The sequence below is a fragment of the Camelus ferus genome, chromosome 8 (assembly GCF_009834535.1).
Source record: "Camelus ferus isolate YT-003-E chromosome 8, BCGSAC_Cfer_1.0, whole genome shotgun sequence".
NCBI lineage: Eukaryota > Metazoa > Chordata > Mammalia > Artiodactyla > Camelidae > Camelus > Camelus ferus.
This window is the reverse complement of record NC_045703.1, coordinates 51,949,614-51,974,122: the sequence shown is the minus strand read 5'-3', so window position 1 is coordinate 51,974,122 and position 24,509 is coordinate 51,949,614. Positions and strand designations below refer to the sequence as shown.

The 24,509-nt window shown below is 34.0% G+C and overlaps 1 protein-coding gene across 4 annotated transcripts in view; it reads left to right on the top strand.

Annotated features, from left to right (window-relative positions):
• The window catches only part of REPS1 (RALBP1 associated Eps domain containing 1), a 71,384-nt gene that overhangs the window by 33,963 nt on the left and 12,912 nt on the right, over positions 1-24,509 (top strand). For 2 of the 4 annotated variants that reach the window (XM_032485030.1, XM_032485029.1), the window contains exons 2-11: positions 271-394; positions 2,019-2,215; positions 2,344-2,497; positions 3,058-3,182; positions 3,693-3,855; positions 4,130-4,193; positions 5,348-5,502; positions 14,875-14,996; positions 18,495-18,575; positions 24,171-24,258. In XM_032485030.1, the coding sequence (XP_032340921.1) occupies positions 271-394; positions 2,019-2,215; positions 2,344-2,497; positions 3,058-3,182; positions 3,693-3,855; positions 4,130-4,193; positions 5,348-5,502; positions 14,875-14,996; positions 18,495-18,575; positions 24,171-24,258 (1,273 nt within the window). The remainder of the gene's footprint in view (positions 1-270; positions 395-2,018; positions 2,216-2,343; positions 2,498-3,057; positions 3,183-3,692; positions 3,856-4,129; positions 4,194-5,347; positions 5,503-14,874; positions 14,997-18,494; positions 18,576-24,170; positions 24,259-24,509) is intronic. The other 2 variants (XM_032485033.1, XM_032485031.1) reach the window with 1 other exon arrangement.

Here is a 24,509-nt window from a genome sequence, read left to right as displayed (position 1 = left end):
AATTCTTAAGAAAAAAGTTATTCTGATAAAACATAATTGCCTATCATATCAATTTTAGTAAGTAGGAGAACGATAACCTTAGTGTAAGGTCAGTACCTTTTTCTTTTCAGATATATTAACCTGAAACTTGAGGAAGCTGGTCATCAGTTGAGAGTAATATACCAGATGTCAGTTATGTATTTTGGAGAAGTTATAAACACAAATTAGAGAGCTACTTATTTGGAGAATTATTGTCATAATTCTTAATGTTAGCATTGTGTTCTTTTATAGATTATGCAGCTTTGTGGTGCAAAAAGACTTGGTTATTTTGGAAGAAGTCAGTTTTATATTGCTTTGAAACTCGTAGCTGTTGCCCAGTCTGGTTTCCCTTTAAGAGTGGAAAGTATAAATACAGGTAAGTGTGGAATATATAAGTAACTGAAATGAAAATGGACTTCTAATGACAAATGAAGTAAAGTCCATAGAACTGTTGAGTCTTTCTGATTTTAGTGGCATTTGTGACCTTGAGTAAAGTGTCATGATTATTCTCACTACCATGCTTTTTCTATTTGTGAACATTAGAAAAATATATCTACCTTAAATCTGTTAGGGCATATATGTACTTCATACATATTTGATGGTAATATAAAAACTGCTAAAATGGTGATTTTAAAAAATTAATTCACTAAAAATTGCTTAGAAAGAATTTAGATGAATAATTTTATAAAGGTAAATGATGAATTGTAGTGACCATCTTCATATATGCTTTTCTTATATTCTTTTCTACTAAGTTTAAAACATGCCTTGTGTTTTCCTGTTTGGAAAGGCTATGAAAGCTCCACTTGAAATTGTAGTTTTAGTTAATCAAAACTTTGTTAGAGACAGTATTAAAGTATTGGCAGGCTAAAACCTAAATACAAGCATCTGACTGCCTTACAAGTGTCACCTAAGATAATTTGTTTTTCTATTATTTGGAGGCTTGTTGATGCCTGAATAGATGGAAATTCTATAAAGGTAGGCACTTAAATGCAGAATTCTGTGGTTTTCATAGGGAAAGAGGGCAAGAGAAGACTTGGTTTTCTGTAATGTTAGAATTTTTAAAAAATAATTTTAAGTACCAGCCCAGTGTATTAGTCAGCCAGACCTCTGGTTTGCCACACATCATTGTTCTAGAGTTGAGAGTTTATATTCTTTTTAGGTAATTTTGACCTTTACGTAAATACTGACTAAGCATAATACCTTCCCTTCTTAGTGTGGAGATTCTAAAGAGAAATGCAAGTAATCATGGTAGAGGGAAGTACACTTTATAAATGATTCTGCTCCTGTATTGTTCAAGTCTGAAAGTATGCAGAGGAGTTCTCAGTCTTTTATCTTTCTTCTCTGTTTAAAATTGAATGTGGAATATCTACGTGGTAGACTAAAGTGGGTAGGTATAACTAATGTCTTGTCTTGTGACCTTGGTAGGTGAATAATAAGATATTTTCAGGAATTTCTGCAATGAAAATGTTTAGATTGATCTAGTCTCAGACTTAGTGACATATTCTTGTTTTGCTTAGAGCTTTGACTTCCTCCTTTAGAGAACTCATGTGAGTAGAAATAACCGAGACTTCAAGGTCAGACTGACCTTTGTGCAGATCCTAATTGACCTCGGCATCTGAGAGCCTCAGTTTCTTTATCTGTAAAATGGGAACTTTGCAAGATTGCTACGGTTATGAGATTAGATAAATATAGAGTACAATCATATGGCAAGGCATGCAGTGAACATTTAATATAGCTATTGTTATAACCCCCTAGAAGGGCAATTTGGTGTTACTACTTCTTTCTAGGTTAGTCTCCATGAACAATCTAAGGGAGATGATCTCAGTTTCTTAGTGGCATTTTGTATCTGTTGTTTCTGTATCAGTCTTTGCAAAAATTTTTTCTAATATTAAATCCATCTCTTATTTCAATTTTTAATGGGTATGCCCCCTTTTAAAGTAAAAATTATTTTATCTTAATAATAATTATTTTAAAGTAATAATTATTTTTGTGGTTAACAGTAAAGGACCTTCCTCTGCCAAGATTTGTTGCTTCAAAGAATGAACAGGAATCTCGCCATGCAGCCTCGTATTCTTCAGATTCTGAAAATCAAGGGTCTTATTCTGGTGTAATTCCCCCACCACCTGGCAGGGGGCAAGTGAAAAAGGGATCCATAAGCCATGATACTGTCCAGCCTCGTACATCTGCAGATCAACAGGTATCATGTGCATGTAAATGTTGTCATTTGCGGTCCTATGTGGATGCTTAACACTGAAACATTACTGAGTGCCTTAGTAATGAAAATGTTACCTTCAGATTTAAACTTTAAAATGATGTTCTTTCTAGGAACCTGCATCCCCAGTAGTTTCACCGCAGCAGTCTCCACCAGCTTCCCCACATACATGGAGGAAGCACAACCGTCATCCCAGTGGGGGAAATAGTGAGAGGCCTCTTGCAGGACCGGGGCCATTTTGGGCTCCCTTTGGTGAAGCACAGTCAGGTATTTAGAAATTCTTTAAAAGTAACAACTATTTATTAAGGGTTGTAAGTTGAAGGAAATTTGCTAATGTCCATTTAAGAGTTGCCTCCAAGTCCATTTCTAATTATAAGTTAAGTACCTTAAATAGAAGCAAAAGCCGACTGTGAAAATTTGTAAGTGGATATAACACTTTGAAGGGTGGTAATTACATTTACTTACATCTATGATGCTTAGGCAGAAGTTTATAGATATCAGATTCTCTGGAGGCAAAATGAATAAATAATTATTTCCCAGAGTATATATTCCAAGATAGTAGTATATTAGTGAAGGGAAGTACACTTTGTTGTAAAAACGATTCTGCTGCTGTATTGCTTATTACAGCAATAAATTGGTTATTATACCAAATGAGGTACGCTTTTAAACTGACAGAGAAGATTCCATTTTGGAAATTGTTAACATTTCTTCAAAGTTAGAGTTTAAAAGAAAACTCTGTGTATGGTGATTTGTTATAAGTTAAAAGTCTGGTAACTTTATTTTTTTCTCCAAACGTGAGCCAGCATGTTTACCCATTCTGCTTTTAGGTTCTTCTGCTGGTGATGCAGTGTGGTCAGGGCATTCTCCACCTCCACCTCAAGAAAATTGGGTCAGTTTTGCAGATACTCCACCAACCAGTACTCTTTTAACCATGCATCCTGCTTCTGTCCAGGTGTGACATTTTATTGGTATTGCATTTTTATTTGCTTCATTCAAAGTATTGCTGCAGTCATTGCTTTTATATTTTGCTGTTGCAGATTTTATAAATGCAAGTTCACTCTTTTATAAAAAAAAGCAGAACTCTGCTCTGTGCCTTTTCTTCAAGTCGTTTTCATTGGAATGTTTCACAAAGTTCTGGCTGATTTTCTTTCTAATTCCATAGTGAAGTTTGAAAGGTTTCTGCATATAGGGATATATTTGCTTGGCTTTCTTAGCACATTTTACATAACTTTCTGTTGCTTACATATTGCTGTCATGCTACACATTTATATAATCACTGTGCAAAAACATTTAATAACCCATGTAACAAATATGTGGTTTGCTGTTGAGTTTGTGACGACTTTTTATGTTTTAAAAATCCACAAAAAGTAAGTTTTACTTTCAAAAATAAGTAACTGAGCAATCTTGGTCCGTATAATCATGTAGACAGATACTGTACTGAGGAAAAAATGTTTCATTACAGGACCAGACAACAGTACGGACTGTAGCATCAGCTACAACTGCCAATGAAATTCGTAGGCAATCCAGTAGTTATGATGATCCCTGGAAAATAACAGATGAACAAAGACAGTATTATGTAAATCAGTTTAAAACCATTCAGCCTGATCTAAACGGATTTATTCCAGGTGAGTTGTTAAAAACAGAAATTCTTAGAGGGGATAGGACAGTCTCAGTTTCATACTCTCAAAGACGTGGTTTTATTGGTCAGAGATTATAAAAGATAAATTCTCAAATTGTTTGTCTAAAAAGTTTATGATCACTGGACACCAAAAACATGACATACATACATGTTGTGGTTACCTTTTTCTCAGTGAAAAAAGTCTTAAGACTTACCTCAGATTTTATTCTTAGAGCTAAAAGTTCAGAATAACCCTAAACAACACTGTTTTACTATTTCAGGATCTGCAGCTAAAGAATTTTTTACAAAATCAAAACTTCCTATTCTTGAACTTTCTCATATTTGGTAAGTGTGGTATATCATTAGTTGGGTAATATGGGTTGTTTCAAATGAGTCTCCAGCAGGTCGATTTTTGAACTTTAAAAAATAAACTATTAGAATAACCTTTTCAACAATGTTCTCAAAGAACTCAGTATTGCCAGTAGGCAGCTTCTCTCTCACTCTTTAGAGAAGAAATGTGATACCACTACAGTAGTTCTTTAAGATGTGCTAAAATTCTTTAAGCTGTATCAGCTACTTCTTGCCACGAGCATAATGCTTGGAATAAAAGTTAGTTTGTTCATACATGTTTATGTTTAACCCATTTGGTTTTTAACAAGTTTAGTAAGTCCTGTACCAAGACATGAGCCTAAGAACGTGCTTATTTAGCTCCCATTTAAATATAAACTAAGACTCAGGATAGTTGCTGTGTAGTTGAAAATAGCCATTAAAACACAAATTATAATCGCAAATTACTTGTAAAAGCAATTATAAGATAAATAAATGTTATTTTTACTGTATATCAATATATTTTTCTAGTTTCTAAATTATTTTGTTAGTAGGGTTTTTAGTAGCATAGAATGCTATGGTAGGAGACAGGTGGGTAATGCCTAAAACTGAACAATGAAGAGCTAGTAATATATTCATGCTGTTTATATTGTTTAAGGCAATCAATTAAAAGTAGTTGCTTCTGCAACCAGGAAGTGAAGGGACAGCAGGGTGGGGCTGCTGGTTTTTGTATCAAGCCTTGTAATTACTTTGGATGCATTAAAATACACACATGTATAATTTTGATAACAATACAAACCAAGTTTTTAAAAATTTCAGTGACATATATTAACTAAGCCTGTCTTTAACTAAATCCTGTTACTAAAAATGCATATGAGTTAAAGGTCATTTTTTGGTAGCTTTATTTATAGGGGCTGTTTTTCAGCATTTTCGCATAAGAATTCAAAGTATACAGAAAAGTTTAAAGAATTGTGCCTTGAACACCCATATGCCCACTGTCTAGATTCCCCAGTTAACAGTTTGCTATATTGTTTTAACATACATCTTTCCATCGTGGAATTTTTAAAATTATTGATTGTTATTTTCTGGGAAAGGATTTCTCTTGCTTTTTTTGACACCTAAAGGGAGCCAAAGCATAATATGATTATATTGATAGTAAGTTTATCTTCTAGGGAACTCTCAGACTTTGATAAAGATGGAGCCTTGACACTGGATGAGTTTTGTGCTGCTTTTCATCTGGTAGTTGCTAGAAAGAATGGCTATGACTTACCAGAAAAACTCCCTGAAAGCTTAATGCCCAAACTGATTGATTTGGAAGATACAGCAGGTAAGATCAGGAGCTGGAGACCTGATTGCGTGCTTTCATAAACATAACACTTGATTCATAAAGCAAAATAAGACAGATATTAAAACTTAGTTTGAGAGCTTAGACGTTGCATCAGGAGCACGTAGACTTGCCATCAGAATAAGATGTACAGGCTGAACTTCGATTAGTGGTTTGGCTTATTTAGTTAACTTTAAACAAAGAGATAAAGAATAATGCCACTATTTCTCTTTACACATATAACTTGCAGAGATACAAAGAGCATTTCACAGTGTCTGGTTATTTTGCTACCCTTTAATTGTATTATACATTATATGAAGTGGGTAAAGTATCTTGTCTTCATTATCAGCATTTTTCCATTTAATGCATCTTAATTTGTTGAAGGGAATGCCCGGTTTATCATTAGATCTTTGCAGTCTATAAGCATTTTCTTTTTTAAAAATCAAGCTTTTTTCTTCAGACTCTAAAGAAATCTGGGAAGTTTGTGTTTGTAGATAATGCTTTTTTGTATGTTTATAAGAATACTTTTGTAAATACTCATACTTACTAGTAGCTTTCTTTGAAAGGAAACAAGAATGTAAGGGTGTATTTTTCTTGAGTATTTTTCTTCAATTCCGAATGAGTAAAAGGAAATCGAATGTTAAATTCTTAGTGAGTCTAATTAAAACTAAATTATTGTTTTCAATTTTCCTATCTAAATTCTCTTGTATTTTATGATGGAAAGAATTTTACACTTTTAAAAAGAGAAGTTAGAATTTGACTTTCAAAGGGGCAATGTCTGTTTAACTCAGAAATGCAAATGGATCTGACTTTATTAACTAAATTATACAGAAGGAACCATACATATAATCATTACTGTCATGAAGAGAACAGTCTCCTTCAAGTTCAGAATCTGAGTGTGCTGCTCGTTTTGCTGATTTCTCCTGTGACCTTGGGCAAGTTCTAACCATTTATTTTTTCCTTCTGTTTCTCCACCTGAAATGTGGATTTGATGCCATTCATAGTTCAAGACTTGAATTATATGCTGGCCTTTTGTCAACCAATAAATAATTGATCAAATAATTTACTGCTGATTTTAGTTTTTTAGAAATACTATCCTATGAGAACCCTAGGATTTTCCTAATTACTTCAGGTAGTTATTTGGCATCTGTTAGCATCTCACTTGAGCTAAAAGCTAAGTATTTTTGTTAGATAATTTTGCTTCAGGGTTCTTTGGTTTACCTAATTAAGAAATAAACAAAAGTGATTTCTTTGTTTAGCTTATTTGATAGCCAAAAGGGAAGCAACTGTGGTAGCTACAGACTTACCTGACATATCATTGATTTATAAATTGAGCCTTGTATGTAAGATTTTTCTATGACTTTAATTTTTTTTTGACTGATAGCATACTAAAACAAGAAATAAGTCAAGCTTACTCTGTTGTGTGTCATTTTCTAGAGACTTGTCTGATTTTGTTATCTGTTGTATTCAAATAGGTGAATCTGGCTTTTGCATTTTTCTTTCTTTAGTTTAAATAAAATCTGGTTCTTTGTAATCTTGATCTACTGATGGAATTTTGAGCCTGATGATTCGAGAAGTTCTTTCTACCTGTTAGATCTGTTTAGCAAAGAGACACTCTGGTTTTTTGCCTAAGTGTATCTGTGCATTATTACTCCAACTATAATTTTAAAAGTGTCAAAGACTTAAATATTTTTTTCTAATTCCAACACAATATTATATGATTTTCCAATGAAATTTATTGTAAACGTTTTGACCACACAATATTAGATTAAAATCTGCTTTGTATACTTATAAATTGATAAATTTGGAGTCCTATTTTGAGGTGAGAGAGAACCATTTAATCTTTTTTCTCTTATCTATCATAAGCCTGAGATTCATGTGACACAGAGTCCTTTGAATATAGAAATTATCATGTGACACTATGGATCAGTCAGTATCCTTATAAACCATTTTAAAATAGCTATGTTTTTAGAAGTTCACAGTTAAAAGAGAAATACCCAGTTTCTTTGGCTGACCTGAGAACTTATGATAAATATCCCTTCTATGGAGCCTTTGTGACTTACACGCAAAGGTGATTTTTGTCTTCTTTGCTCTGTCACAGCATCTCCTACATGCTGTTCATTATGGCACATGTTACACTGAATCCTGTTCCTTTTTTTCCTTTACGTGGCACAACACTCTGAGCTCCTTAAAAAATAGGAAATATATCATATTCATCATTGTATCCTTGGGACCTAGCACTTTGCCAGGCATGTACCAAGTGCTCAGTAAATAATTATTGAGTGAATTATGCTAAATGTGTACCACTTTAAAAGTAGGATATTTTTCTTAACATATTTCTGTCTTTGAAAATACAATTGTTTATTATCATGTTTGTGGTGTGGGGGCATATTAAAATATTAGCCTTACAAGTATTCTGTATTTATAATTTAAATAACTCTTACAGAAAAATGGATGATGAATAGTGGTGACTTGAGTTACAGTTGCTTGAAGTAACAAGCTAAGCTTTCTACAGGCATGCAAACATAGATGGGGTGTATGGGTGTTTTCTTCAAAATCATTTGAACAGGTTTATAGGATTAAATACCAGATAAAACAGCACAACTAAGGATCATAGGTAGAAGTGCTTATGTGGATATGAGTTAAAATATTTAACATTGAACATCACTAAATTTGGCAGCTAGAGTAAATAAAAAAGGAAAACTTGGCTTTTGTCTTAGAAAAGAAAGCATACAAAAATTAACTGTGGAAACAGCTTTCTGAAGCTGAATTCAAGAAAAAATGGTCATGTTTTAGTAATGGTTATTTTCTATTAAAAAAAAAAAGATTAAGATGACCTGCTAGCCTACCACAATACTGTATCTTAAAGGGAAAAAAAAAAAAAGCATGTTGAGATGTTATACATTTTAAACTCAGTCTCCAAAGAATCTTCTTGGTAGTCTGTTTGCAGTTTTACATATATTTTTGTTGTGATTGTTTGATAAATCTCTCTCTCTCTCTCTCTCTTAAACTAGATTAGAGGCCTGGGCAGGTAGTAACCAGCTCGATCTTGTTCATTACATCTCAGCACCTAGCAGGGTGCAAATTGAGTACAGAAGTAGGCGTTCACATTTTTGAAATGACTAAGCGGTTGAACCACTTGTTTTTTAAAACTGTTTCCTATCTTCACACCACACTGCTCACATAAGCACCTCAGTAGTATCTGGTTGAGATACTCAAAGAGGGAAAGGAACGTGTTCACTGTTCTTTTTCCTCCTCCACAATCACTGCTTTACACAGTCCATTTGAGCATGTTTCCTTGTTGATGTGGTGCATTGCATAGATCCCCAAGGTCCTAGTGGTTACTCGTAACATGAATATGTTTAAAAGCCAGAGACTTTTTATTTGTGAATAGTTTGCCAAAAATTGATACTTGAGTCTAGCTTGATGTGAGTTAATCACTGTCAAGAGTTTCTCTTGTGTTCATCTAAAAAATGTGAACATATGAAAGCCTACAGAAATAACACATACAGATACCTGTTTTTACACAAGTAGAATCACACTATACCTCTTGATTTTTTTTTTTTTTTTTTTGGTGATGTTGGACATCTCTGCGTTTTGTCACATTTAGAGCTGTCACATTCTTTATCATACAAGGTATTCTGTAATATGGATGTGCCTTAATTTAACCAGTTTCTTTTTGATGGGATTTTCAAGTAGTCTCCTGGCTTTATCTTTTAAATGGTGCTGCAAAAAACGGATACATGAATCTTTGTTTTGGAAAATTTACTCTCCAAATGCCTTTAGTTGCAGGGGAAAAAATAATGAAAATAGGCGCTAATATTTGTCACTAACTTTATACTTAAGGAATTACTTCTCAAGTCCCTCTCCCCGCCCCATACACACATGTGTGCATTCTTAACACTGGTGTCATTTCTTTTCAGATAGTCGGGTGTTTGATCTGTTGAATCAGTACCATTGCAGATATTGGCAGAGATGCACCATCTAATGAAATTGGACAAAATAATTAGAACTTCTCAAATTCCTGGCAAAGATGTTAACAAACAAGGCTAGCTAATACGCAAAGGAGAAAATCTGTGCAAGAATGACACAATAGGGGCTTTAAAGGATTACAGTTTAGATATCAGCAGATTAGAGTCCTTGGGAATATTTAATGATACCCTTAATTATATTTTTGGAGAAATGAGCTTTTTGTCTTTACAATTGTGTTGTGAAAGTCAAAAGTGAAGTGAAGGATGTCTGTCTTGCTCTATTAGGAAGAGAACTCTCTGGAAATAAACAGAGCCTTGTTTTTTTGCTCAATACTGTATCTTTGTTTACTGTATTTACTTACAGGCTTTCAATAAATGTTCACTGACTGAATTCATGCTTTTATTAATTTTACCACCAAGTTTTATCCAAAATTTTTAACATCTTTTATTCTTTTTTTTATACTCATTTTCTGTGTAAGTTTTCAAGATAAAGCCCCAAATTGTTTTTTCTCTTTATGATATTTTAGTCCTCATTTTAAATGAATTAACTTTAAATGGGCTTTTTACATCTTTAAGTATCCTTGGATAATGGAAACCTATATATCTGTAGGTAGTATTCTTTGAAGTATAATAGCTGAGTCAAATAATATTTGCTATAAAATGTTGATCAGTACTGCAAAAAAAAGGTCAACAGGTACAGTTCTATTAGTATTGTGGGTAAATGTTTTGTTTCTTTTCAAACTTTGTTGGACATGTTTTTACTTTTTTTTTCAGTCTTTGATTTTCATTTAAAACTGATCAATTTCTATGTAGTCCTTCTTAAGGTTTGCTTACTGAGTAAGTTTCCATTTTGTGGAGTATTGGGGAGAAGGGGAATTTTAGAAATAGAGCATAGTTTTTTTATCCATATAGTATCATTTAACACAAAGCATATCGTAAATTAAGGCTTTAATTTTTTTCTGCATATGCATTGCTTATCCCTGTCTTTTAAGTATGAATGAAAAGGATACCATTTATAGTTTTCCTAGAAGACTTAAAATTTATCCAAACCTGTTTGTTTTTTTATTTTAGATATTTTTTCTTATAAGAATAATACTCACATCTCAAATAAATAAAAGATGTAGTTACTTTTGCTTTGGTGAAGCTATTAAATGACATTAAAACCTTGAACTTTCATGATTGAAGAATTCTTTCTAGATTTGTTTTGCTATTTGAAAGGAAAATGGTTTAAACCATAAGACTTTAGGGAATGTATAGATTTCTATCAGATTAATAACAGCTGGCAATCATTTTTGAAACAATTTTTTAGTATACTGAGTGCAATACTAAGAAAATAAGAGAAATTTGGGATGGGTAGATTATAAATCTAAAATAAAACAAGCTTTTTAAGGAAGAGGTTGTTCAGCAGATACACTGAACTGAACTGTATCTATGAACTTTCAGAGTCTTTAGCGGCTTGAGGGATGAAAACTACTGACAGTGTTTTTATTTTCTACTGCAATCCTGAAAATAAGGTTTGCACTTCTAATATTATCATTACTAACTTTTAAATGTAGATTGACAGTACATCAGTATGATCACACTGGCTTGTGTCTTCCAGTGTGTCTTTTATACATGGAAATACTTTTTGCATAAAAGCCCTTTTGGCATTGACTTTAACAAATAATTTAGGCTCATGCTCTTCTTTTTCAGCCCTGATGCTCTGATGATGTCAGGGGCAGAGCAGAACCCTCAGGAGGGAGGCAGGGTTGACACAGTGTTCCAGCAGGAGGCTAGGTTGGAACACTGCATCAGGTAAGAGTAAAACTACACCCCTGCCTCCATAAGGATACAGTCTTAAAGACTAACTTTTGTGGGCGGGCATGAAGCTCTTTGTTGGAGTATTTATACAGAGCCAAGTTCAAGGAGGTGCAGTTTATTTACAGACCTAATGCCTCCCCTCAGGCTCGTGACTGTTAGTTTCTAGAACATAGGTAATTTGCTCTTTTTCTATGGCAGTTTGTTGTTCTGTGTAGGATGTAGGAAAGAAGGAAATTATTCCAGAGATAATTTTTGGATTTTCTATGATGGTGATTTTTTAAAAACTTTTTAGTCTTAGGACTCCTTTTACATTCTTAAAAATTTTTGTGAACCCTAAACAGCCTTTGTTATGTAATTTAGATCTATCAATAGTTACCCTATTAGAAACTAAAATTGATAATTTTTTTAAAATAGTCATTACTTTATTTTAAAATAACAGTAATAAACCCCTTACATAATAGCATAGGTATTTTTAGGAAAAAACTGTTTTCTCCAAAATAAAAAATCTCTGAAGAGTGGCATTGTTTTCCATTTTTGCAGATCTCTTTACTATCTGGTTTAATAAATGACAGCCAGATTCTCATCTAGCTGCATTCTGCATTCAGTCTGATGGGTGTGTTACTGTATTTGAGGTACATCAGGGGTCAGCACACTAAGCCCTGAGGCCAGATTCAGTCTGCTGTTTTTGTATAGCCCGCAAGCAAAGAGTGTTTTGTTTTGTTTTTTAATCATTGGTGGGGAAAAAGAATATAATATTTTATCACACATGAAAATTATGTGAAATTCAAATTTCAGCATCCATAAATAAAATTTTATTGGAGCACAGCCAAGCCCATTCCTTTTTGAAATACTTATAGCTGCTTTTGCCCCACAAGCAGCAGGGTTGAATAGTTGCAAAATGTGTTGCCAGGGGTAAAATTTAATAAAATTAATAATTTTTACTGCTTAATTGTGAACATTCTTCAGTGAAATTGCCATGCATATTTTTGATTTATTTATTCTCACTTGCTTTAACTGGAATGTGTGGCGGTGAGGAATACAATGACTACTAGTATATTTAGGTGCCACTGCCTTGGTTCCTGCCAATAAGCTAGCAGTTTTACCCACCATTCCTTTTGCGCCATCAGTGTAAATGCCAACACAGGGAAAAGAGCATTATTACTATTACAAAAATTATTTTGACCTTTCAGACCCGCTGACAGAGTCATGGCAGTTCCCTAGAGTCCTTGGTTCGCAGTTTAAGAACTGCTACTCTGGGCAAATAACTGTAGTGGAATGATTATGAAATGTAATTGTTTGAGTGAATTAACATTTCAGTTCTCCAGCCTCAAGGGGCTGGACTCAGTGCAGCTTTGTACCACTGAATCAAAGAAGTACCCAGAATCCATCCCAAACCATAACTGCCCTGCATTGGGGAGGGCGTGTACAGGCTGGCCCTAAATTTGTCAGTAGAAGACTGACATGAGAACAGAGGTCTAGACGGTCAATCAGAGCCCCAGGTTGCTATAAGGTGACATTTGAAACTTAAGTAATATAGTATGACTTTTAAATAGATTCTTTTGAAAATTAGACATCCTATAGTTAATACTATTTTTATTCTATTTCTCTTTTCTTCAATACTGCTTTGGGGGAATCTGTTAAACACACTTCTTCATTCATCATCCTTCTGACAGTTTCACTTCCAGTAAACTGTCAGATCTATAGCCATTATCCTCCTTTCCTTAACTCCTTTCCCTTTGTTACCATAGGGGAAAAAGTCCATGATTTTTGTTCACACTGAAAACTACAAGTTATCCCCATGAGGAATTTGCTGCTACTATTTATCATAAGTAATTTTTAATTGGTTTTATTCCAAGAACTTTGAGATAAGAGGTATTCATAAAATGTTATCTGAAGCATTTCTGCCTTTTATTGTTTCTTTACCACTCTTGACACTTTTATTGAATAAGGAGTAGAATTAAGAAAGAAATAGCAAATAATACCTGATCTTAGAAAATAGAAATTTATCAAAATATGATGCTGGACCACAAATTAGAACTTGCGGTGTGATCTGACTATAAAGAAGTAATGTCAGGCTGAGTAAAAGGGAAGTATTTTAAGATGGACATGTAGCAATAGGATAAAGAAAAATTCTGAGAATTTTTCAAAATATCAATAGTTAATTTTAGTTTTAGGAAAATACCAGTCAAGGAGAACAAATTTAAATGAAAAAGAACACAAAAAGTAACTCATTCAATAAATATTTGAGTGCCTAGTATGTATTAGGTCCTATTTTAGGCACTAAAATGTAAAGGATTTACTTATGAATATATTGGAAGGTTAAAGCCTATACATTGCTAAGTTATTATATGGCTGTCTATATAGGAATCTGAAGTATAGTACTAACAATTAATGGCAAATGTCTTTCTTTCTGATGGAGAAACTCAGGCATGCTATTTTATTTATTCAACTTGCCCATGGTCAAACAATGAGATAATGAGAGATATTAGAATCATATAGGGGGTAATTAGAATCATATTGGGGTAATTAGGTTTATTTATTTATATCTATTTACTTATTTTTAACAGAAGTACTGGGGATTGAACCCAGGACCTCGTGCGTGCTAAGCACGCACTCTGCCCTCCCCACCTAGAATCATATTTTTGATTCAGATTCTAAACAGGTTACTCCCCATTAATTAGGCAATTAATATGATTTTCAGAATAAGACTATATTCAAAGCCGTGTAAAACTTTGGAAGATTGGATTGGGAGTTTAGTTACCACTGAAATTCCTTCTGTTTTTAAATTACAATTTAAGAGAGAGTTTAAATGAGGCCTGAACTAATTAAAAGTAAAATATGATACCACATAAAGCTTTAAAAGCTACTTTGAAGTCGTGTCATGGATTTGCAGCTCTCTCAGTTAAGTCCGTAAATGGTAGTGAACATAACGGTGAAAGTGTGCCTTGTATGGGCTCAGTGACTTGGCTTTTTGCCCGTGCCTGGGCTGCCTCTCCTTTACCGTATGCCTTGCAAATATATGCTGCTTCTTGGAAACAAAGAAGACTTTTTAGAGGAAATACGAGTAAATTAGTATAAATCAGCAGTTCCCAGAGTATATGCCAAGAGAATATTGAGGGATTTTTTAATCTGATAAAAAATGGTTTTTGTTTGGGAAAAACTGATTTGAATAGTTTATTTGCTCTGGGACATTACAAGTCTTTGATATGCCAGTATGCATGGGAACACTCCAACAGGGAATTACAGCATCCACATATTTATTGGAAGGGAAAACCTAATTTTGAAAAATAACTTACTAATATTCCATGGAATACACTTTGGGAACTGGTACAAATCCATCCCTATTAGAAAAAGATTGAAAGCATGTGCCCTATTGCATTGTTATGTACAACACTCTTTTTCGATTTATTTCTAACTAGATTTTATTTTTATGGAAAACTGGTATCAGGTAGATAGTAAGTCGTAGGAGTAAGTATTCCCTGTCTGTCTGGTTGTTAGAATATAACTACCTGTGAAAATCTTCTATTAGATTTCTTTTTTTAATGAGTAGATATTCCTAAAGTAAAATATATTTATAGAGAATTTCTCTATTTTTAAATTGCAGACGTTGGGGATCAGCCAGGTGAGGTAGGTTATTCAGGCTCTCCTGCAGAGGCACCTCCAAGCAAGTCACCATCCATGCCGTCACTAAACCAGACTTGGCCTGAGCTGAATCAGAGCAGTGAGGTTAGCAAAGCTTGCCTTTTCTTTCACTAACATTAACTTTTTTAAGGTAAGAAGTTTCAAGCAGAGAAATTTTAGCATATAGTTCTTGCAGCATGCATGCCTGGTTGAGGGACCATATCAAATGTGATTATGGTAGATGTTTGTAATGCTGTGACTCTTGGAGGTTTTCAAAGTACTTCTTCGTGTATCACGTAGTTTCCACCACTCCTCCCTACTAAAACCCTGTGAGTTAGAGGGGGCAGATGCGTGAACTTAACAGTCAAAAGGATGATTGGACAAAATATCTCATAGCCAGAAAGGGCCAAAGGCTGAGATTTGAACACAGGTCCTTTGACATTCAGTCATCTAGCACACTCACTGTATCACACTGCCTTCTCATCCCTGTAAACGAGGTCTGGGATGACACATTTGTAGTATTAGTATTGGAAGTGATATGAGAAGCCACTAAACCAACTTTCCACACGAAAAAAGTATTTTCTACAGCCCAGGATATTCATAATAATTTATTTTATTTATTATAAAATGGAATGATTTAACTCTATTAAATGCAGTGGTTAAAGACCACTTTATATAAAGACCACGTTTTACAAGACTAAGCACAGCATGCAAAACAGAATTTGAGACAAACGTATTCCCCCTCCCTCCACTACTTTGCAACTCCATTATATAAAACAATGAAAGTAAAGCCACTGTGATTAGAATAAGGGAAGCAGTCCTGCCTCCCCAAAACACCCCTAAGGGCCCTCTGTAAACCTCAGTGATCTGTAGAACTCCAGTTGAAAACCACTGCTCAGCCTGTTAGAGCAGTTTTCTTTGTGAACAAGTTATTTTCTTTTTCTTCAGAGTTTTTTTTTTGTCACTTTTAGATAGTGCTACAAATGTAAATGTTGACTTTCAGGGAAAAACTCAGCTCTGTGCTTTCCATGTCTTTTAAAGCTGGAAAAGGACAGGGCTTAGGAGACACTAGTTAATTTTGGACAATGCAAAACAGAGAAGTAACTGGCGGTTTAAAGTACTTGCTGCTGCTTTATGACATAATCACAGGTACCTTATATAGACATTATAACATACCATCCATCATGCTGTCAGATATAAAACCGTTCATAATAAATGTTTTTCTGTAGGGAAGATATATGCCTTGAAAGAATTTACTAGTAGAAAGTAGAGAATAAGGTCAGTGTTCTTGAAACCACTGTTTTTACTGCATTTATTCATTTCTGTCATTTTTAAAAAGCAGTATCAGATTAAAAGACTATGTTTATTGATAGTTTATAAATAAAAGCAACTCGTTTGTCTCAATTCTAAAGCCCATCTTCTAAATAAAATCACATGTGATCATTAAAGACTAGGAATGGAAATCCCTTTCAAATCTGATTTAAGCAGTTGCATTTTCCTTAAATATTCCTAGCAAGTTTCATTTTGTAGTATTTGCTAATTAAGGACATGGATGTCATAATTTTTTTTTACTGTGTGGAAAGTCAGTGTTACTAAAACTAACATTGAATCTTGACATATTTTAATATTTATTTTTAAAAATCTACTTAGAATATGAAATTTGTATTTAAATTCTCTACCTCAAAGCACTAATACTTTTTCAACAGATGTTTATTCAGCACCTGCAAATATGGATGAGGCACTGTAGGGGCTAACAATAACAATATCACTAATAATAATAGCTAACATTTAATTGAGTGCTTTTGATGTGCCAGTTCTGTCCAAAAAGCTCTTTACATACATTAACTCTTCATATCCTCATGGCAATACTATGACATAGGTATTACTAATCTAATGTTACAGATGGTGAAATTGGAACACAGTGAGTTTAGGTGACTTGCCTAAGGGTGCACAGCACAACTAGGATTTTAGTAGTCTTGTTCCTTAACCCTTACACCAAAGTTACAAAGATAAAGAGTATTTCTCTGCTCTCCACGTAGCTTACATACAGTCTTGTAAAACCAAGTAAAATCTCATTCATGTCACCAAATAAGTAAATAAATATCTTCTTTTTTGGAAAAAATATTCTCCATCTAAACTTTCCTCCATAGTTAGATAATTAGGATTTTAAAAATTCCTTCTGTACATGTGCAACAATAATTATTGAAGAAACTAATTACATTAATAAATATTGGTAAGTCACTTCCCTGAAGTGATGTCCCATGATAAAAGTGGATTATTGTGCATTTTCCGTGTTCAGGAAACACTTTGAATGTATCACTATTTCTTAGTATATCTTAATTTTCACGATTTTAAAACTAATGTAGGGAAAGCTGTTGAATGATTGCATTGGCCAATTTCATAGATAATTTTTTATCAATGTGTTCATTTGCTGATATTTAATTTCTACCTGTCATCTCAAATTGAATATCACTATTTGAAATAGTAAGTCGAACTTTGAAGCATAAAAATATATACTTTCCCAAATTGAATTATAAAAAGACGATTTTGGTCAATGGAGTAGATGTGTCTGTGTGTAAACATTTGTGTGTATATATTGTATATGTGCAGATGTTTTTCCTTCTTCAGAGTATAACTAACTGAAAATTCTTAAGAATCAAATTATGATGATAATTTTAATACACTTCTGATATAAAAATCCTGTACTATTTATTACTAAGATTTTCAAATGGAATTTACTGAAATTAATAATCACTTGTCACTCCACCTAGATTGAGGTATGATATTTGTGTACCTCTTTTAGAAGAGTAGTATTTTATATCAAAATACATCTTCTATATATAACACATACTCAGTTGCTTGATTTGCTCTCATTTTGGCCGCATTCTGATTTTTCTAGCATGGGGTTGGAGGCGGGTGCCTGATTGGCAGTTCTGTCTTGTGGTCTGGCATGGCCCTGTTCGTAATGCTGATTGCAGGGGTTGACTTGCTACAGATTGACATAAGCTCAAACATATATTAATTCCAGAATTCTCTGCATTATTTTCTCAATTATATTTTATTAAATATCTGTACATACGTATAAAATATGTGCACGTACATAGTAGAATCATCTTTCAGGGGTCGCACTGGCAAGTCTCACTGACTTGCTTTGTTTTGACCAAAGCTGGTACTCAAGACTCATTAGCATCACTGAACCAGTGCATTAACGTTTGAATTTTAAAAGAAGGATTTGAAGTTACTCTTTCTCTAGTCAAGACAAAGCCCTTTATATTTTTATTTTGTCATCATTTATACCACTTAAACTCTTATTCCTTTATTGCGTTTTGAGTTTGAATTCTGTAAGGCTGTGAATCTCTTCCATAGAGATTTCAGTAAATTGTTACTGTACATTTGATTGTGAAGCTGCTCACTTTACGTTATAAGATGACCCAGCACAGATAAGTATAAAATGTTTATGGAAGAAAAGAACTTAGGAATTTTGTCAGGCCTATGAAACACAACTTGCAGTGCAACCTCTGAATTACTTTGCTAAATCTTCTCCAGTGATCTTTTACTCCATCTTTCTCATCATGCTGACTTGTCTCTCCTCTGTCTGTTCAGCAGTGGGAGACATTTAGTGAACGCTCTTCAAGCTCACAAACTCTGACCCAATTTGATTCTAACATTGCACCAGCTGATCCTGTAAGTCAATCACTTAGCTTGCTTGTTTGAAATTAATTTTATTAACCCAAATTTCCATTCATTATGGTTTTTAGCTGATATGCATGATTCAGTGGAGTGCTTAGAGGAAAATGGTGGCAGGCTTTTCAATTTTTGTGTGCTTAATGGTGGAAAGAACATTTTTTTTAACCATTCTTCGTATTTTCTAGTTATTTCAGTGAGAGAAAACTGTATGTTTTTAAAATCTGGTACATGTGTCTAAAGAAGCATTTTGTGACAGTTTAATTGACTTGTTTTCATCTGCTAATTGAATGTATGTTTTATTAAACATATACTGCTATCAGTGTAATGACACTTAGTTACTATTTTGTTTGTATGCCTACACATCATGTAGTATGTACTGTGTATGTAAATATACAGTGTCATCTTTTATTTCAACAGTCCGGATAGTATAGCTTTAACTTAATTAGTATGTTGAATTCTGTTGTGAGAGACTCAAGTTTAGTAAAAACAATGCAGAGTTATTGGTCAAAGATTCCCATTGTGCAGGAGAGCCTCTGTCTTGTCTTCCTGTGGTTCACTGTGTTGCTTTGAAAATGCTACAAAGTTCACATCCTGATTTAAAAAATAAATTCTATCCCCATAGATTTAACTTCATATATGCTCCCCCTGTCCCTCAAGTTATTTGAAACCTTCAAAACCTTAGCTGTTAATCATTCTTCTCACTGTTCACTCCTGCTTTTTCTTTTATTTTTTTCCCCCTTTTTAAGAGAGGGACTTGCTCGTAAGAACCTTTCAAAAGGGAAGGAGGAAGTAAGTAGGAAGGGGAGAAGAGTGTAAAGGTAGGATTTTTTAAAAAGTAAGTAGGAAGGGGAGAAGAGTGTAAAGGTAGGATTTTTTAAAAAGTAAGTAGGAAGGGGAGAAGAGTGTAAAGGTAGGATTTTTTTAAATGAGTTCAGTGGAAAGATATGGAGAAACTGACAAGAGGCACTCAAAGACAGCCAGCATTTATTAATTAAATGTAAAAATAGTCTTGTTATTTAATGTGGATTTGGGAGAAGTGGTATTTAAAGACAAAGACATCTTCAACATTTTAAGTTAATGGATTTTTGGGTGTGTTTTATAATTTTAAAGAATTTATATCTATTTGAAGTAGAATGCTATTATACTAAATTCAAGCAGATAATGTATTTAAGTGTTTTAAGTATTTACTTCATAATCTATTAATTATTCAGAGACCAATTAATATGTAGCTTATCTGTGCCTTTGGCCTCTCTTACTACTTTGAGAACATTAATCTTTGATTTTCATCTCTGAAAAACAGAGGAGAAATAAAAAGGCAACACTTAATTTTTGCTGCTTATTAGCAGCTATAATTAAGGTGTCTTGGGAAGTGACAGTTGCTATAAACTAAAAGAAAGTTTTAGGCCTGAGTTTCATTTCTCCATATTATTCTTATCTTCTACTTACACAGTCAAGTTAATTTTGTTTAAAGTACTTTATAGGTCCTGAAGGGCATAGCAATAAAGAGACTCTTTTACTCTCTAACCCTTAACAGATACTGAACATAACAATTCATTATGGTTATGATTTTTTGTCAGGCCAAGAAAGAACATTAAACATAAAAATTTAGAACTCAGAGACAAAATAAACTGACTCATGACAGACAGGAAATTCAGAGAAATAGTTGACTTAATAACAGCAATGCTCTAGTCAGTTCTTGGAAATAATACCCAGATTTGTTAATTTCATCTCTCATGTTTTAGATGTTATGGTTCAATACTTTTATTTCCAGTGTGGCAGGAGGCTCTAGGAAAGAAAATTAAAAATGGTTAATTGACATTCTAAACTTGAATTTAGACATGTAAATTTGATGAAGTTGGGAGTCTTAAATTGTTATAATCTGGTACCTAGATACATCTTTTTTTCTTTTATGGTGGCAAACTTAAATCTAAATTTTGTTCCCCAACTAGTAGTCTCACTTTAAACTTTCAATTAGTAGAATGCCCTGTTCCCACAGAGGGTCTGAGTTTCTTAACCTTCATATAATTCTTACCTGACCTTTTGCCTATCTATAGAACATAGCCTGTAGCCACAATCCCAAATGACCCTTTGCAAGGCTTATATAAATAGAGATTATAAATAAGTAAGGTCCATTCAGATTAGAAGAGAATCACACAGGAGAAAAAGAACACTATAGTTCTGGTACGTGTGTAGAAATACTTACTGGAATAATTTTTAAAAGCTAAAATTTGATAATTAGATATTTGCTTAATAAAATTTAAGTCTTTGAAGAGCTCTAAACTATTCTGTAGCACTTAAAGACAGCTATCAACAGTGCAGTGACCTCACATGCAAACTGAGATGGTTAATTACTAGGCTTCCAGAATTGTTATGAAATTGAGTTCCTGATATCTCATTGCCAGAAACTTTTACTTTTTTTGAACTGCTTATCAGTTAATAGCTTCTGATGAATCTGTTTCTGCTAGGATAGTCCAGACTTATGAGAAGTGCAGTGTACTAGTCTTTGCCATGATTTAGGTCTGATCTTGAGTGCTGCAGAATGTCTGAGTGTGAGAAGGGAATTAGTTCGATCGCTGATTATGCCCAGCCAACTCACCTGATTTAGTGGAGCCCCTTTCCAGGTGTCTGATATTCTCTGGGAATACAAAGATGTCAAAAAAAATTCCAGTCTTAAGTAGACCACAGCTTAATCATTGTAAGTTGATGACTATAATATAGCTGATTGTGGTAATTATCTTGTGTAGCCGTGAACAAAACTGTGGGCAGAGAACTGTGGGCTGACTCAGCCCAGTATGTTTGGGGCAGTTTCTACACAAGAGGTTATGTTTGTGTGCTGAGTTTTGAATGAGACTCTGCTGGTAGAGGTGGGCAAGGACATTCCAGGCAGAGAGAATATCATGAGCAGTTAGTTCAGTGCAGAGTGTAGGGTAGATGTGTATGGGGGAGTGAGGGGGTGCTAAAGAAGTGGTTAGAACCTGACTGGAAAGATCTTTGTGTGCTAGACCAAAGATCTGAACTTAATCTCATAGACACTGGGAGCTAACAAGAAGTACCGTGGTAGATGGGGGTGCCGAAGAAGTATCTGGGGGGGTTCAGGCAACAATATGAAGGATTGTCGGGATCAAGATGAGCACCTGAACTAAGTGGCACGGGAACAGAAAGGAGGCAGGGCTGGACTCAGGCAGACAGGATAGAAGGATGTAAGGCAAGTAGGAAATAGAGAGAGATGAGCACACTCGAATAGTCAATATTAAGTGCTGAATTGTATAAAATCAAGTATCTAAATACATGATAACATGTGCCATGAGTGATTAGGAACAGGTTTCCTAAAGGCTTTGGGTGATTTGAAGAGGTAGAAGAAAGTTGGCTGAGCCTGCCAGTCAGTCTTTATACTTTTTTCTCTATTTTTAAATTTAGGAATGCTAATTTGGAGCAGAAAAAGTGTTACTTAGGCATCTTGTGGCTCAGGACTCAGAGATTTATAGGCATTTATGGTTCTTCTTCATTGGGTGTGGAAATACTTAAAGCCAAAGCTCTTTATCCTGCTGCACATCACAGTCACAAACGGAGCTTCTGATCCAGTAGTCTGAGGTTGGGTCTGATGATCATCTGTGTAAAGCTCTTCCAGGAATTGCCTTGTCTACCAATAGTGGGATCCATTGGATTAAAGCTACTGCAGGCTTATAGCAGCCAGTAGTTGTATGACTAAAGTGTGCAATAGAAAATTGATTTGCTGGTATAGAAATTTCTACATATTATTTAGAGGATGGATGGAACATTCATGATTTTCTTTTCTTGGGTCATTATTATAACATCCCTTTATTGAACTGGAAATATATGAAAAGGCTACTTTAAATATTTGTTATAAGTTTTATAAATCTGACTTTACACACAGACACAGAATATATATTAGATCAGTATTTTGAGGTAAAGCATCTAATAAGTCTTCTTTGCTTGTTTTTTCCTAGTTTGTTTTGGGTTTAGAAAAAGAACTTATTGTCTCATGAACTATCCTACCTTCTCCTTTAATCTTGCCTGATAATGTTAAATTTTGATTCTCATAGCAGTTATTTCTGCTATTAAAATTGTGGGTTAAGAAAATAGTAGAGTTACTCTTAAAGTCTTGTTTTTCATAACCGTAACCATAACAGATAACATTGTGAGTGTGTTGTTAATAATTTCCTGAGCATGACTCATTATTATGTGAGAAATACAAACTTTTCTCCATCTATTATGTTCATCTTTATGATTTGAGAATTGTAGGGGAGATGTTAGTTCAGACTGATTTGATAATACATGAACCCTGTCCAGAATCTCACTGGTGTGGGGGCAGGAAATTACTGTAAATGCATGTATTAGTATAATTGCAGTAAAGAATTCATTTGTTATAAGTGAATGTAGAGATTATAAGAGTAAGCCAAGGAGACCTGTCAAACAGGAGATGGTATGCCAGAGCTGACCTTGCTCTAGTAGAGGTATGGTGTTAACTCTCTAGCAGAGGTGTGGTAACACTGTCACCAAAACAGTGTCTAGTTTAAATTGCAGGGTCGTTACCTGTCACACTAAGTTGTAAATTTAACTCAAAACTGTTCGAAATTTAGAGATCTCAAGTACAGTCCTTAGCAGCAGCACCTACAGAATATGAGCTGACTCCTCATGGAAGGAGCTGAGTTCCTGTCACAGTGTTTTTCAGCTGGTGTATTAAGCTAAATGCTTGATCCCATTCTGGCCCCTCCCCTAGGGGGCCTTAGCCCCCTGCGCCAGGGGCCAGGCCTACCTGGGCATCCAGATGCGCCTTTCTCTTTTTCTTCGGTTTCTGAGAGGCTGCCATTTTCTTCCTTGCCTTATATTCTTGTCAGTCTTTCCAAAAGTCTGTTCTACCAGTTCCTTTATGAACTCCTTTAACTTGCCACTCATGTCTTAAGTTTAGGATTATGAGATGTATTATAGTCATGAAAAAGTTTAAGGAAAGTATTAAAGTTAAGAGTAGGAGTCTTACTTATCCTGACTCTTAAAAAATGGGTTCCTTTGTGGAAGTTTTATGCATGAATTTTAAACAGTTCTATAGAACTAATCTATAGAAAGTATGTTTCATGACTGCTGTTACAATATGACAGGCATCTCATTAACTTTTTTTTTATATATGGAAAAGAAAAGTGTCAGTTTTCTTGAGCAGTTTAGTGAAAATGAGTTCATCTGCTAATTAGTCTTTGGATTCTCATGAAATAGTTCACTTTAACCTCCAAAGTTCAGATTTGTATAATTCCATTGGATCATTTCACACTTTGCCTTTAAATGGTCTTTAACTATATTTTTATAAGATCAGTTTTTTCCTCAAATCTTTAGTCACTCAAGGTTAAAATGTACTTTTCATAAAAGAAACTAGATTATTAGGCATATGTAGTAAAACTTGATTTTTTAAATATAATTCTAGAACTTTTTAATTAAAAAATCAATTTTCATGTTTGCCTTAGTGTGAATGAGAAACTCTATCCACCAGTTTTTAAAGTGTTATTAGTTTTGGTTATTTCATAATATCTGCTTGGCATTTTTTTTAATACAGAATTCTGTGTTTCCCCCATTTGTGTGTAGGATACTGCTATTGTTCATCCAGTTCCCATTCGTATGACTCCAAGCAAAATCCACATGCAGGAAATGGAACTTAAAAGAACTGGCAGCGGTAAGGAAGCGATTGCTGGGTTGTATTTTAATTTAGTGGGTTGTATTTTAAATTAGCATCAAACTAGAAAACAGATTTCAAGTTCAGATTTCTCTTGTTAATTGTTATTTTTTAGCATAGTACTTTCTACAATGATATACTTATTATGTGTGTGTGCTTGTATATATATTTTAATTTATATTATAGTTGTAAAAAGCAAATTACTGAATTTATTAAGTTTTTAAATAAGGACATTTGAAAAATGTGACTTT